This window comes from Xiphophorus maculatus, chromosome 11, assembly GCF_002775205.1.
Source record: "Xiphophorus maculatus strain JP 163 A chromosome 11, X_maculatus-5.0-male, whole genome shotgun sequence".
NCBI lineage: Eukaryota > Metazoa > Chordata > Actinopteri > Cyprinodontiformes > Poeciliidae > Xiphophorus > Xiphophorus maculatus.
This window is the reverse complement of record NC_036453.1, coordinates 4,227,116-4,243,067: the sequence shown is the minus strand read 5'-3', so window position 1 is coordinate 4,243,067 and position 15,952 is coordinate 4,227,116. Positions and strand designations below refer to the sequence as shown.

Below are 15,952 nucleotides of genomic sequence, written 5' to 3'. Positions count from 1 at the left end.
AACACTCACATAAGGAAGAGAACTGAACTTTTACACTTACTGCTGGGTAGTGGGTGTAAATATTTTATGCCACCAAGATGTAGTGACTGAATAAAATGTCATCACTTTAAATGGCCCTGATGTCTAAATGAACGGCAATAATGTGTTGCACCTGCATAGAAATTTACCCAGTAGTGGTAATCAATTGGATGCTTTTATAGCATCTTCATTTCTCCTTTTCTTATTATTTCTTACAACATTAAGAGCATTATAACTTACTTTATCATAACTGTACAAAAGGAAGTTCAATAAGTATATATAAATCCACCCGTTAATTAACGATAATCAAATATAGCTATTTTCAGGCTACATTTTGCACTATACTCTGCATTACACTGTATATTTGGCAACATTTCAATCGTGTTCAACCCTCCATCAAACAGTTGTTGTGCCTGGACTATCTAAGGTGCAGCTTTCAGTTTCACAAAACAAAAAAAAAGCAGACAACTTATATTTCTCTTAAAATATCTCTAGTAATTATCATGGTTTAGAACCTACTCTGTGCATCCAGTGACAGTGAGTTTATGCTACAGGCTTCACCCATGCTCTTGCCAACTGCTTTTGCTGTCCTAAAAGCAAAAGCCGTTTCTAAAGAATGTCTTCACCTTGTGTGCATATTGCCCGTCAGGATGCTATGAAGAAGCCAGAATAATGTAGTGTAGAAAAAAATACCGCAATTTTTTTGTGTCTTGTATTGTCACACATCCAGCCTTTCTCATTTAACTGCACTTCAAGCTAAACTTATAGACGTAGGTTGCCTATAAAGTTGTAAGCCTATTGACTTACAACTTTATAGTTATAAGTTATAAATTACTTTATCATAACTGTACACCATAACAGACAGTTATGGTGTACTGAGTTTAACATTTGTCTTTTGTTTATCATATTAATTTTCAGTAGGTATTTAAGAATGTCTTTTCAACGCAGATTGTTTCAGATTTTCAACTACAACTGATAAAATGCTGGGAAATCTTGTGCTGCATTGGAGGTTGTAAGACAAACTTCAGTGTATTTGGCCAGCTGTGTTGTGGATCAATATACTCTTACTCTGTGTATGGTGCATGAACACACGGGAATCCCAATCCCATTGACTGGATATGCAAACAAGCAATAGAAAACTTGTTTGGCAACTGGCAGGTGACTTTCCCGACCGCTTGCAGGGCCCCCACGGCCGTGCCGCCCTGGGCAGTAAGCAATATGGCCCCACAGTGTGCCTGATCAGAATAAGCACAAAATAACCTGAGCAAGAATGTTTTTTACTTGAAGGAGACGCAGTTGAAATAGAAAAGAGCAAGATGAAAGAGTTTCAAGAAAAGTCAATGCATGCCCATCTCTCAGTGGGGAAGAGCTTTAAAAACGGTTTTCTCAATCAGCTTCACTTTAACTGAGAAATTCTCCCAGACTGTCAGTGTTTATGTGCGTGTACGTCTGTGTGGTTGAGTGAAAATGCCATCTTACAGGCAGCGTGCTTAAGTGTGTGTTTGGGTGAATGAGTGATGGAGAGAGGATGAGACAGGAGGGGAAAAGAGGAAGAGGGTCCCTGTCAATATCACTTCCTTCATCCCTGTCCTCCTTACTTCTGTTCCTTTACTTACCCTCTCACTCTATGAATTATTTCTATGACCGATGACAAAGGAACACACACACACACACACACACACACAGAGACACACACGTTTAACAGACAGCTCTGCGAGTCGTGTTTGTCCTGTAAGACTCGGCTGCTGATGCTGCTTCTGTCTTGTAAGTTCACGAGTGTACAGGTATTTTGGAATGGTGCTTCTTTTGGGGTTTGGTTGTTTGTTTGATGTTGCTCAAATTTGTGCAGATAAACCAAGTAAAAAGAAAGAAAAAGGAGCAAGAGCCAGTGCTTCATATCGATCGGAAGCACGCTGTGTGTGTGTGTGTGTGTGTGTGTGTGTCAGTGTAAGTACATAGATGCTGTTCATGTTTGGCCAGGAGTAAGCGATGCTCCCTCTATCCTTCCTCCTCTGTCCTTCCTTCTACCTTTCCTCTCTTTTTTTTCTGCTGCTCTCCCCAAATCAATCTCACTCATCTATAATTCAACAGTTTGCCTTCAGCCCTTAAAATATACACCACAGTGACCTCCTCCTTCTGTCTATCCAGCACCTCATCTCTGCCTCCCCCCTTTCTCTCCTGCCCCTTCCTCATTCTGCTGATCCTCTGGTCAGTTAGATCATTTTTGAAGATCAGTTTATTGCAAAGCATCTTCACAGACAGAGTGTTTGTTAATTTATAACCAAGGGTCACTGAATTAGTTGGCATTGTTGTTCAACTCTCTTTTTGAGACGATTTTAATAAAGAGCAGTGATTCCCTAAGAATCATGCAAGAAACTCTGATAATGACTTCAGAAAGTGATGTTCTCATGAAAAAACTATATTCACTGTCTGGCCACTTTCTTAGGTACTTTGCCAGTAGCTGGTTGGAGCATCTTTTGCCTCAAGAATTCCCTTCATTCTTTGTGTTTTTAGTGAGGTATCTGAAACATTCCTCAGATTTTGATCCATTTCACTTGACCTGCAAAATATATTGATTTGCAGTCATTGCAATGTCAAAGTCATTGTACAAAATCACTACGTGGTTGCAGTATTTGGCCATTATTTACTTGAGCCTCCCTTTCAAGTGTACATTCATGCTCTGTAATCCAGTAATATATCTGGACAGTCTGATGGACAGTCGCTGTTGTTGATTACTATTAATTGTTATATTGCTTTTTATAAAATATCTTTGAACATCCTACTTGCTGGTTTTTAAGCTGTCTGAAAATTCATGTTTTTCTTCAATGTCAATTAAAATCAGACCAAAATTGTAAAACGTCAAACTTAGCTGCACACAGACTTACTTAACTAAATGTTTACACATTAACACAGGTTTTATCTCTATTAAAAGTTGCTTCTAGCCCAGCCCTTCTGTTTACGTTTTGAGTCCTTCTTAGAGGGATTCATTGACTGAGCCATTGCTTCTAATACCTTCATGTTTACTCTATAAATGACAAAGCAACTGAAGAGCTACTGCTTCGACTAATGATATGAACTTGATTTTTCTTGGCATGGATTTTGCTACTGGCTCAAAGCTTATTTGTTTAGCTGTGTTTCGTTTCTAGATGGATCCATTAAAAAGTTACTGCTGCCATTAACTCTTGACTTTTTCTTGAACATAGTCAGTACTTCTCAACCAGAGCTTTTGAGTTTTTCTCTCTGCTCTGTCTTCTCAAGCCCTCAGCAGATGATGCTACAAAGACATTAGCTTGAAGCAATCAACTATGCATTATCACATGTTTGTTCAGGAGGAGGCAATTGTATTTCCTTGGTTATATTTTGACATTACAAGCTAGACTTCATTGCCTTACATTTGAATGGACTATATATTATTGTAAATAAACAGGATTTGTAAATTACCTTGAGACAATGTTTGTTGGGAATAGTGCTGTAGAAATACATGAATTGAACTGAATTACTCAGTGAAATAGTTGCTGCATGTGATCCCTTGTCAAACAACTGCTATCACAGACACCATTACTTGTAACAATGATGCAATGAGACGACACTTGTGCGGGTCTGGAGCAGAGCTGAACATCTTAACCAGCTCAAGATGTTTTCCCTGAATGTCTCCCAGCCTGGGCGCAAGGAGTGGGACTGCTCACTGATATCACACACTCAGGCTAACACTTCTCTGCCCTGTGATGTCATTTAAATATGCAGAGCTGACAACAATGACAGCATTAATAGTAATGATGGCAATATGAAGCTAAGCCCTCATCATCATCATCATCACCATTAGCATATCTCTGGAGAGATGAGCTGTGATTGACAGCTAAGCTGGGTGCTTTTTGGGACTGCAGCTCAGCTATCAATTACCTCTGTGCATATCAACCATCATTATGTAAAATAACTTTGCTTCACTTGACTCCTCCGTTCTCTTAAGTCTTGTTCCTTCACATAACTCACCCAGCCCCCATTCTTCCTCCGCTGCCTTTTTTCATCCTCTCTCCATTCGAGTCTCGGCCACTCTTCCCTCCACCTCCTATTTTTTGCCTTATTCTTTTGGCTCATCCAAATATAAGTTAATGCATTTTCTGCAGAGTTTATTTTCACATTTTAAAGACGTTTATATGGACTTTTTTATAACATTAAAGATACAATATGTCGTTTTCATGTGAAGGGCCAATAAAGTGTTTGCCCTCTGAAAGAGAGGGAGGAAGAGAAGAACGTTTTTTGGGGGTTTTTTTTATGATTCAGATATCAAAAAATTTTCACAAAGTAAAGAGAAATTGTACTTTTTAAAGTGCTACACCCATGCAAGAGTATTGCCAGACTTGCAGAATCAAGAAAAAATAAAACTTTGTCACCCAATCTAATGAAATTGTCGAATTGATGAGAAACAAAGTCATTGACATTTATCAATAAATCCTTTGGAAAGGTTCATAAAGCCTTTCATAAGGTTTTTTGACTCCAGTGAACCTCAGTGCGATCCATTGTCCATAAATGAAAAAAACACGGAGTGGTGTCGAAACTTCCCAGGATCGACTCATATATAAGTGGTAACATCATACAATTTTTTAAAATGTTAATAATGACATTTGATCACATTTAATTTAGTTTAATATTCAACAAACTAAAAGGATAATCCGCACGATGTCATCGTCAAGCTGAATAAATTGTCTCTGTAGTGATGTTTTGAAATTACGTAACATTTCACTAGTTGAAGTGATTAGAGGCTGCAAAACTCTCAACCTTATCTGATCCCATAATAATCCTGCAGCAGTAGTAAGACTGCACACTCTCAAGCATGGCAATGACATCTTTGCCGGCAACAAAATGTCCTATACATTCTCATCACTCAAACTTTACTTACTCAATATTTGGAAGCACACGCTGTGTTCACTTCCTCTGCTGCCATTGCTGAAATACATCCATAGGCAGACTCCAGTTCTAAAACAGCGCAGAAAATTAATGTCAACTCCTCCTTCTGTTAGCTGATTGGTCAGGTTGAAGTTCAACCAGAAAAATATATATCAAGTAAGTACCTTTTACCCTAATTAGGCAAAATCAGAGCTTTGCATTTGAGGAGGATATGTTTATCTGAAAATGATGGTCTGAAATATTAAACTGTGACAAAAGGCAAAAACAAAGCAAATCTGAAAGAGGGAATTACTTTTTCATGACACCATCTAAAATTGCATGTTGAGCTTAGTCAGCAGAGTTGGAATCCAAGTGAAAGCACGCCTTAGTGCTCTCTTGCTCAAGTTTTTGAGGTTACTGATGCATAAATTTAATTGGAAAATGGAGTTGTAATTGCCTCACAGTGTGAAAGAGTTTTTATTTTAAGCGATTGTCAAATCCTTTTTGATATATATACATTTGTATTTTGTTTTACACTGTTAATTTTCTGTGACTTTTTGTTACTAAGTCATTATACTCTGGAAATATTGGGTTTTACTTAACTGAACAAAAAATTTTAAAATTTATCAGATATATTAATTAAAGATTAAAAGTTCATTTTAAGATCTCTGAACATGAAAACCAATAAAAGATCAAAAGGAAATACTTGGACAACAACAGACATTAGGTAATTATAAAAGTGGTCTGCATAAGCCACTAATATATTTAATGAGGTTTTTGTCAGAAAAGCAGAAAAGGTTTTAGAAGGCGGAAGTAATGCTAAAGCCCAAATTTTCATTGAAGCCAGGCATCAGACTGTGCAAAGGTGGCCCTTATTTGGCATTTCTGTCACAGGAATGAATATTTACTCAGTCATCACAAGTCAGATCGTCATCGTGGCATTTAGGTTGTAGGATGGATCACCTTTGTTACCACAGTTTGTGTGAAGTATCAAAAACAGAAGTGCAATTAATTCATCTTCAGTCTCTCCAAGTTTTTCTTGTTTGTTTTAAATTCTGAAATGTTTTTCTTGTTTATGGTCAAAAATGGAGCAAATATTTATTTATTTAGTTTTTTGTTTTAAATATCCAAAATAACAAAAACTAAAAATCACCAGTGAAGAGAAAAGAAAATTGTCTTGAGTTTTAGTCTTTATTTAGTTTTTATTTATATCATGTTATTATTCATTACTGCTAGTATTTTAATAAATATATGTATCAATATTATAATCTTTTTCATGTTAATGATACTATCATATTTTTAAAGTAAGCATAATATATGTTTGATATGATACTTATTTTTATTATTTTATTTACTTGTGAAATAATAAGAATAAGTATCATTATGTAAATGTACATAATTTTTGGAAAATTAGGCGGTCATGAAATGTTAAAAAAACAGACCAGTTTTTTTCTTTAGTTATTTCAAGCATGAAAAGAAAATCAAACCTAGTTTCAAACCCAAATTCAACAAAAATTAATTGTTTAGTTTCAAGAGCATCTTATTTCCAAACGTGTCTGAACCAACCTCTTTCTCTGAATTAGTGTTACTTTTCTTTTCTATCTGCAGTTGTCATCTTTATTCTTAAATCATGGCTGGAGCATCTAAAACAACAACAATAACATATTCATATATGTAACTGGCAAAAACAATTCTTTTAAACAACACAGTTAAAGAGCAAAGAAAAAGTACCTCTCCCACAGGAAGCAATACGTTATTACAGTCCTATTGTAAACACAAGTCATTATGGCATTTCATAACTCTGTTTTTCTTTTAGCATAGGAGACACAAGGCTTATCTGATGTCATCACATTATACAACAACAAACTTTCAGTGTAAACAGGAAACAGGAAGTTAATCTTCGATGGATCAACAAACGGAGAGGAAAATGCGGACTACACACTTTAGATGAATTTGCTATTTGAGATGACAAATGAGAAGAAGTATGTAATATCACAATAATATGCATTCAGTGGGATTGTTTCAACTTTGTTTTAAAAGGTTTAATCAGCTTTTAATCCTGGCAATGGCAGCTACTACAGACACAGAGAAACTAGGAGGTTATATCACACAAACACCTCGTGGAAGACAAAATCATCATTCTGTCTGAAAGATTTGCCAAGAAACTTGGCAGGTAGGTGAAAAAAGACATTTAAAAAAAAACAGGGAGACAGCAGAGAGACAGAGGAGGCAGGAACAGCTAAAGCACTGATCTGTTGTTCAGTTTGTCTGCACAAACTGACTCTCTGCAATTTCTCCACCTGTCAGCAGCACCTCACCAGAATGACGCCTCTGTGTGTGTGTGTGTGTGTGTGTGTGTGTGTGTGTGTGTGTGTGTGTGTGTGTGTGTGTGTGTGTGTGTGTGTGTGTGTGTGTTTGTGTGTGTGTGTGTGTGTGTGTGTGTGTGTCGGTTTTCGAGAGATTTTTCTCTTCCAAAGCAGGATTGTTATTCCTGGCTCAGTAAAGTAGCAGGTCTTTAGGGAATTAAGCGGACATACACATCCAGTCTTAGACACTCACACCTTTTTTTCTTTTTTTTAAGTAACTGAGCTGGAATTCCCCCTGCATTTCGCCACTGCCTTCTTGGTATTGTAACTGCTTAAAAGACAGCAGCATGGTCAAAACAAACTTCCATAATCCTTGTTTCTCCTTCACACACTCCATATATTCTTACACTTCCTCCTTACTGTGTATCCCTCGCTCTGTCTCTTTCTCTCTCTCAGGTCTGTGTTAGTCCTACATATTAAATATTAATGTCAGTTGTGCTCTGAGCCATAATTGCCATCTCAGCCTCTGAATAATGGATGTTTCTGTGCTGTGCACCGATACACCAAGGCTAACAGGATGAGAAAACAGCATCCAGTTGTTGTTTGCTACATTTCTACAGCTAACAGACTCCATAACAGCAGCACAGGTGATTTTATTATCAGGACAAAATGGATACAGCCGACAAAGCAGTGGTTACCAGACCTCAAAAGTAACCTGCAATTTGTGAAAGGATCACACTAACATAACAAGTAGTTGATTCCTTAGATATCTTAGACATGCATATGTTCTACAATAAATTTGAACATGATGCTTTTAGTTTCTAAAAATTTATTTTATTGTGAAGGCAACTGTTGTTGTTTCTCTATTTGAGTGGAAATATTAGAGACTATTGATCAAGTGCTTAAAGAATCCCATAATCAACACTGTCTGTCAGTTCGAGACAATGAAGACTTTGGCAAAGTTTGCATTACTAAATCTACTCCTCAGTGAGCAGATGAGTTTTACACACAGACTTCTGTGGTGTACAGGCTTTGTATTAAAAACTTCACAAAACTGAAATCTCTTCTAAAATATTCCTTATTTGCCAAAAGGTACAATTTAAATAATGTTGATGGTCTGACAACCTGGGATGTCCAGAAACTGTTAAATCAGGATTGAAAACATAACTGTACGCTGCGGTGTAATTGGTTAAAAACCAATTATCTCCCATGTTTTTATGCTGTTATGCAAAGTTTGTTCATGTATTGAATGTATTTGGTATTTTTTCCTTCTTTTCTCCCTTCTTTCTTTATACAATTAAACAATTGTTTAACTTACAATCACAACATCCAAGAGAGCCAAATAATTATTTTTCTTGAATCATAGATGCCTGCGCTTCACTCGGTTCTGAGCAGATGGGCTGTGTGTGTTTTTGTCCAGTTAGACTGGTCCTGGGTCAGCTCTCAGAGTGTGGTACTCACAATATACCAAAGGTCAACAGCGCTGTTATCACTTGAACATGATGGGGCGACGGGGTGGAGGAGTGAGCCACAAGATAAATGGGGACTGAACTCTCCTCCCCCTTCATCAGCCAGACTCTCATAATTGCCTCTTTTAATTGGGAGCCTCTTAACGACCAGGGACTGGACCAGCTAATCAATTCACACAAAGTGTCTGTGTGTGTCTGAATGGTTGTCACTGTATGGCCTTTTTATAGCACAGTTGATTGGGCCATCTGGGGTCAAGTGGATAAGGAAAAGGGATACCCTTACAATGCATTAAGATCTAAAGGACATAGCCCAATATCAATGAGCGAAAAAACTCACGGGCGAGTTGAGTCGCCCATGAGTTGAGTTGAGTAGATTAGTAACCAATGATAAATAATTTGGATTATGAATTTGTTTTGTAATAGAAATTTCACCAGATTTTTGTATTATTTCAGCAATATTTTAATTGAAGCCTATCTCTGCCATTCTGCAAAAATCATTTACCTTTTGATGCACAAACGGTAAATATACCAGTAAAGAAAAGAGTTGAAAGACATTGAAACCTTACAACATAACCATACTATATGGTTATGTTGGCATATAGTATATCAACATAACGACACCATTATGGCTCCTGCAGATTGAATGTAAGGCTTAAGTTCTATGGAAACCTCAAAGTTTGTTTCTGGCAGAAATAAGCTCCTAAAACCAACATGCCAATAAAATAATCAAGATTTTGATCAGAGACACGACAGATAATCACAATATTAAGGTATCATTCTCACACTTCTGTAAATCCTCATGTAGGCTTTAACTAACACTGGAATTTACTTTTTTGTGTTGCCCCATGTTAATGGCTCAAGTAGATGTTTTGTAGTGCATGTTAAAAGCCTGCCAGGCTATGCATTGTTCTTTCACTTGTTCTAGTAAAGCAAGGTTCATTAGAGAACATTAGTAAACAAACCGCATCATGAGGTCAAGAAACACAGTAGACAAGTCAGGGATAACGTTGGGAAGGAGAATAATACATGGCTAGGTTGTAAAATAATATCTCGAGCTTGAAACGTCTCATAAAGCACATTGCAATCCATTGTCTTATCATAGAAAGAAACAAATCAAGACATGGCCATCCACCGAAACTGAGACAAGCAGATTGTTATTTAGAGAAGCAACCAAGAGGCCAGCGTTATTTCTGTAGTAGCTGAAGATTTTCACAGCTCAGGTGGAACGCTATTTCAACAGGGAAATTATTGGTCTCAGTTCACATATCTGGCCTTTATGGAAAAGTGAAAACAATGACTTTCTCATTCAAAAGAAAGACATGTGAAGTCCTGTGCAAAAGTTGACATATTTGAAAGAAGGTGCTCTGGTTTTTGGCAAATTAAAGGCTGCATGAAGAACACTTTGCTGTAAACAGTCATCAAACTGTTTGGCTTTTTGGGGTTTTCATACATCCTGTTACTGTCAGCTGTAGGTAGGTAGTTTTCACCAGTTATTTAAAAAGCAACGTAATACCAAAGCCAGTGCTAAAATTGGTATTATAGATAAATATGGAAAATTCCAACTGTAGTTGTTTTTGTTTTTGTAGATCCTAGGACATGATGATCATGTCAAGAGAAAATGTATTAGTGTTTTTTTTTAATTATGTTATCAAGTTTTTTTTTACTATGTTCGACATTTAGTTCATATTTACCGTAACTACCTCAAGCAGAAGACTTTCTCCTAGAGCTGAACTTTTCCTACTGCTCCTATTCTAGCGTGTATTAGAAACATGAGCTAGTGAGTGTGCAAGCGTCCCAGTCGCCTTCTTTTACACACAGATCTACAATAGAAGGGTCAGCCGAGGTGGCCGTGTTAACGCCATGCTAGTGTTGTGAGGAGGACTAGACAGTGAGAGGTCAGCTGGGGTCATCGTGGCTGTCCTCCGCTGTGATAGGCTGTCACCCAGGGGTGAGGGGTCAGTATAATTAGGCATTCAGGATCCCAGTGCTGCTGTTCTAACGAAGCCTGAGCTCGTTAATGCAGAGTTTTACACCCGGACCTGCCACTGAGCTTCGCTGCACCGTCACACACATACAAGCTGAGTGCATGTTTGCACATGCACATGATCGCACACCTCTGCTTTATCCTGTCGGTCCAACACAAAGGCTGTCATATTTATAACGTTAAAGCACTGGGCTCGGTCACGAGGGAATGGAGATGTTACAGAAATATTAAAATCTTAAAAGTTGAAAAAAGGTTTATGGAACCCCAAATAATAGAGTAAAAGTTCAATCCTAGTTGCAGTGAAGCCTAACATATTAATTTATTGTTTCGTCAGTCATATTCACTTTTTTGCTTGATATCTTCTTATGCTTTTGTTGTGGGTCATTATTTAATATCCTCTATAGATGTTAGAAAATACCTAATTGTGATGCATGGTAAAGACTGACTATACACTCAAAATGTGTTTGAATTCAGTGTAAATATTTCTGTGATTATTGTTGCTTGAACATGGAGATGTGTATATTGATGCTTCTGCCAAGGTGGCCAGCTGGTTCACATTGTCCACCACCATCTGTGAGTTTGATTTACTCTGTAAAACAGATTCATGAACATGTGGTTCTGTTTTAAATGGCCAAAGTTACCCAAGTGTACATGTTTCATGTCTGTAGAGCAGAGTTAATATGTAGGGATCACCTTCAGAGTAAAAACTTTGAGATATGTCATGAGATCTTTGTCTGTTCTGATGTAATAGTGAATTAAAAAATCCATCAAAACAAACAGCGAAACAAAAGAGAGGTTTGTAGCGTAGGTTACTGTACATCTTCAACAGCCTATATGCACAACACACTTTTTGGATGTATATTTGTGAGAAAATAAAAACTGGGAAAAGCAATTATTAATTTGCTTTTCACAAAAAATCTCATATCTGTCTCTCATCTAAAAATCCAAATAAAATAATGATGGAAGTGATTAACAAAATGTAAGAGAGTTTTATCTGGTTTTTATAGTTTTGCAGGAAACTGTGGTTATACTCAGAATTATTCAGCAACTATAGGCTTATACTGTATATATATAAATGTAATAAAATGTAAGGAGAGCAGGAAGCTTTTTTTAGTGAAACAAGCCTTTTCACAGATTTTGTGCTTTTACACTCAACAAACTTGAATGTAAAATGTTCTCAAACTTGAACTTTCTCATGTATTTTTTCTAGGTTTTCCTCAGATTTGCTCCTTTTCATTTTCTTTTAAGCCATCAACCAATGTCTTTATTTGCCATTTCAAAGTAGCTCCTGTAGATATAAGAACTAAAACAAAGTAAATTTCACAAGGAGATTCATTCTCAGTTCCAGGAACTAAAAAAAATATATTTCATTCTCTCTCTTTTTCCTTCTTTGCATATGTTTGAGATTGTGATCCTTAAGTGAAAAATAACTTTGTTTTTCTTCACTGTTAAGCAAATTTTGCGCTTTTACCTTTTTTGTCTCAACAGATTTTTCCTTAAATTTTTCCTCAAGTGCAACCAGAACTGTTTAAAGAACGCTGGGAACCCAAGAGACATGAGAAGGTTCCAGGTACAAGCCTTCTTTGTCTTTGTCTGGCTTTTTTTGCCCTCCCTGCCTTGTTTACAATGGACATAACACATACTAATATACATAAATTTATGGCTGTCACAACACATAAGCGCAGGAATGTGTGTAAGTAAATAAGCTATCAGTGCCTTTACAGGAAGCTTGAGTTCCTGACCCCTGACTAGTCATAACATAAATATACCCACAAATCAGGGAGACAGAAGGGGGGGGGTGGGGAGTAGGATAAAGAAATGAGGTGAGGGGTTGTGGGTAAGATTTAAGACAGTGCAGTCATTATTATTTCCTTATCTTCATGGCTGCAACACAATCAGGAAGACACCACTTGGGGTTGAGTGGATATATGCGATGCCCAGAAGATACTGATAGATTTATTACCATGTACATTTGTGTGTGTGAGAGGGAGGTTTTATGTGTGTGTGTGTGTGTGTATGTGTGCGTGTGCGTGTGTGTGTGTGTGTGTGTGTGTGTGTGTGTGTATGTGTGTGTGTGTGTGTGTGTGTGTGTGTGTGTGTGTGTAGGGGAGTGAGACAGACCAGGCAGAGTCAAACAGTAGCAAGTGTGTGACTGTATCTGCACCTCTAATTGTGCAGCTCTATTGTAGTGGAACTAGAAAAAGACAGTTCTGTTTCCCTGGGAGATAATTAAAGGCTGGACCCATCATGAACACACATACACAAACCTGCAGCCACAGTGACTTAGTGTGTACTGAGAGTGATGGTAATAGCAGTGATAACTGGTTACATTTAAGGAGCTTTTCACAGCTTAATGCTTTAAACTCTTCTTTGCGACAATCTGTTGACTTTCAATGTTCTCTTTTTTTTTCCTCTCCTCACTTCTCACCTCTTTCCTCTCTCCTATATATTTTTTCCTTGCTCCCTTTATGATCCCCTGCTCTTTTATCTCCTCATCCCACCCCCCTGCTTTTCCTTAGGTGGTTGTGTCAACTACGGTGAGCGTGGAGGGACATGTCCTGGCAGTTTCTGACAATATGTTTGTCCACAACAACTCAAAACACGGTCGGCGGGCCCGCAGACTCGACCCCGTGGAGGGAACCCCATCTTACCTAGAACACGGTAACACCAGCCTGTGTGTGTGTTTGCGGGGGTGCACGAGTGTGTGTGTGAGCAGCATGGCCGCCAGATGGTTGATGGTTTAATCCTATCAGGTGATTCCTGCCCCTCCATCTGGCTAATCCAACTTACAGCACACACAGTGCATGGTGTGCTGCTGTGCATGTGTGTGTTTCTAGTCTAATATCATTATACACTTTTTCTCATGAACAAACCCAGACTCAGAGCTGTTGTAATTCTGCTGAATGCTGTTAATCGCACACTTACATTAGTGAGAGCTGGTTTTTGACAGACAGGCAGACTTTTGCTGTTATCCTTTGGGATTAGATCAAATATGCTTGAATTAACAATAGTCAGAATTAAAGCTACATCAAGCTGACTGTATCTGTTCTGTTTGAAGTAATATGATGCACGTTGAACCATCTGTGAGCGTTTTTAAATCAGCTAAAATCTCACGTCAGTCAAACCTTTGGATAAACAAGGACTCTAGGTCTTGTCCACACCGCCTTGGACATTTATAAACTGTTTACGTTTTATCCAAATGAATCCACATGATTGATGACAAAACAGATAATTAAAGAATAATTTAATTAAACATTCTGGTTGAGCAGATTTTTCAACACACGGACTTGTATTTAGAGCAACTTTTTATAACATAGTTCTTAAAGTGAATTCGGAACTGGCTTAAATCTGTATTGGTTGATGAAAACATTAAAAACCACCATTGCTTGCTGTGTTAAAATTAAAGGCTGTTCAAAAGGTTTCTATCTCTTATTTTTTATGCATTATGCTCTGTAAGGAGGAGTAAAATGTTTTTCATGAAAGTGAAACAATTTTACAACTATTTATTTTCAGAAGCTTGTTAGATCAAATGATGTTTCATTGTTTGAAATGTTTCCCTCCAGGAGCAGCTCCCTGCATTAAGGCCATCAGTCCCAGCGAGGGGTGGACTACAGGGGGCGCTACAGTCATCATTATAGGAGACAACTTCTTTGACGGCCTCCAAGTTATCTTTGGTACCATGCTGGTTTGGAGTGAGGTCAGTTCATCATTCTGTCTGCGTTGTTTCAGCCTTTTAGCTGTGAGTTCCAGTCATTGCTCTGTTGGAAGTAATTTAATGTGAATGCATGCTTTTCTCCATCGTCTGGCTCTTAATTGTGTGTGATCGAGAGAGAAAGAGAGAGAGAGAGAGAGAGAGTGTGTGTGTGTTAATGTTTCTCTAAATGATGTTTACCTCTCTAATGAGTTCCTACCAACCAGAAACCACCGCCCCTCTCTACCTTCCTCACCCGTGCTCCGTCTCCCTCTTTATTTCAGAGCACTGATCAAATCAGTACATGTTGATAGCCATCGGCTGAATACTCACACACACACACACACACACACACACACACACACACACACACACACACACACACACACACACACACACACACATGCACATAGAGTTCACTATCACAGTTTTCCCCACTCCTCTACAAAATGTTTATTTGTCTTCTGACTCCACTCACGGTGTGCGCCGAGTGACCGTGGCTGCCGTCCAACAACAACAGTGTCTCTGTACAGTTGTGTGTGTGTACATACAGGAATGTGTGTGTGTGGGGGTGCATATGTGTGTGTCTATTAAGGGCTAAGGGGTTTGTTTACAGTGTTGAGAGCTGCACTTGCGCACACTAACATGTGTACAGAGTCTCAGTTCAAACTGACTCAGCTCTCTGAGCGTTCCTCAGGCGGTATTCAAAGGGATTTTTGGCAGACGAATGTTTCATTTGCACTCAACCTGGTTATTGATTCCGAGGCAGGAAAACATAGTTGGGCTACATCAGTGTGTGGGATATTATTGCACATTTGCCAGTTTTTATTCATCTGTTTCCTACCTGTAGATTTCTCACTGAGTTTGTGACTGCACTCGACTTTTCTATTCCCTTTCGAATATTTTAGCTTTTGTCACATGAGCAAAAATCTTCAAGCTGGAAGTTCTACTGGGCCACAAAAGTTGAAAATACTTTTACATTAAATCTGTATGTCTTTATGCCCTTTTTGTCTTTTTCACCTGTATTGATTAAAACTAAAATAGTAAAAAAGGAAACAATTGTCAACCACATTTGCATCATTCTTCTGCATTAGGGCTGAAACTGTTTGGTGTTCAATTTGAAGTGCCTCAAAGGTTAATGCACCTGCCAATCTATAGTTAAATCAAAATGAATGCAAAAAACATGGTCATTAAAAAATAAATACCTTATTTTGTGCCAAACACTTTCTATTTTAAGAAGTTTTAATTTTTGTCAGTGACTTCTTGACCTAAAATAATAATAATCACTTTAAAAAACTGTCCAAATTTCTACCATTATTACATTAATTAACACTTGATGCTCAGGAAAACTATTCCATAAATGGCCCACCAGCCACACTTTCTTGCCTACTTTTTTAAGTTAGTTTTTAGGATGCAACAAAATCATTAGTTTAGTGCAAACCTGGCTGCCAGCAGGCATTTTGGTGGTGCAATTGCAACACAACTACTAAAATATATACAGTACATCAAGTATCACACAAGCACAGAACCCCTTATACAAGAATGGTTTTCCCTTCCACGATGACGTGCAGAAGCTGTTCAGGTCATTTTTTTATTTAAT

General features: G+C 37.8%; 1 protein-coding gene across 2 annotated transcripts in view; it reads left to right on the top strand.

The window, feature by feature from the left end:
- Nucleotides 1-15,952, top strand: part of LOC102234447 (early B cell factor 1) — a 98,129-nt gene that overhangs the window by 55,709 nt on the left and 26,468 nt on the right. For both annotated transcript variants that reach the window (XM_023342636.1, XM_023342635.1), the window contains exons 7-9: nucleotides 12,150-12,231; nucleotides 13,181-13,322; nucleotides 14,225-14,358. In XM_023342636.1, coding sequence (XP_023198404.1) covers nucleotides 12,150-12,231; nucleotides 13,181-13,322; nucleotides 14,225-14,358 — 358 coding nt within the window. The remainder of the gene's footprint in view (nucleotides 1-12,149; nucleotides 12,232-13,180; nucleotides 13,323-14,224; nucleotides 14,359-15,952) is intronic.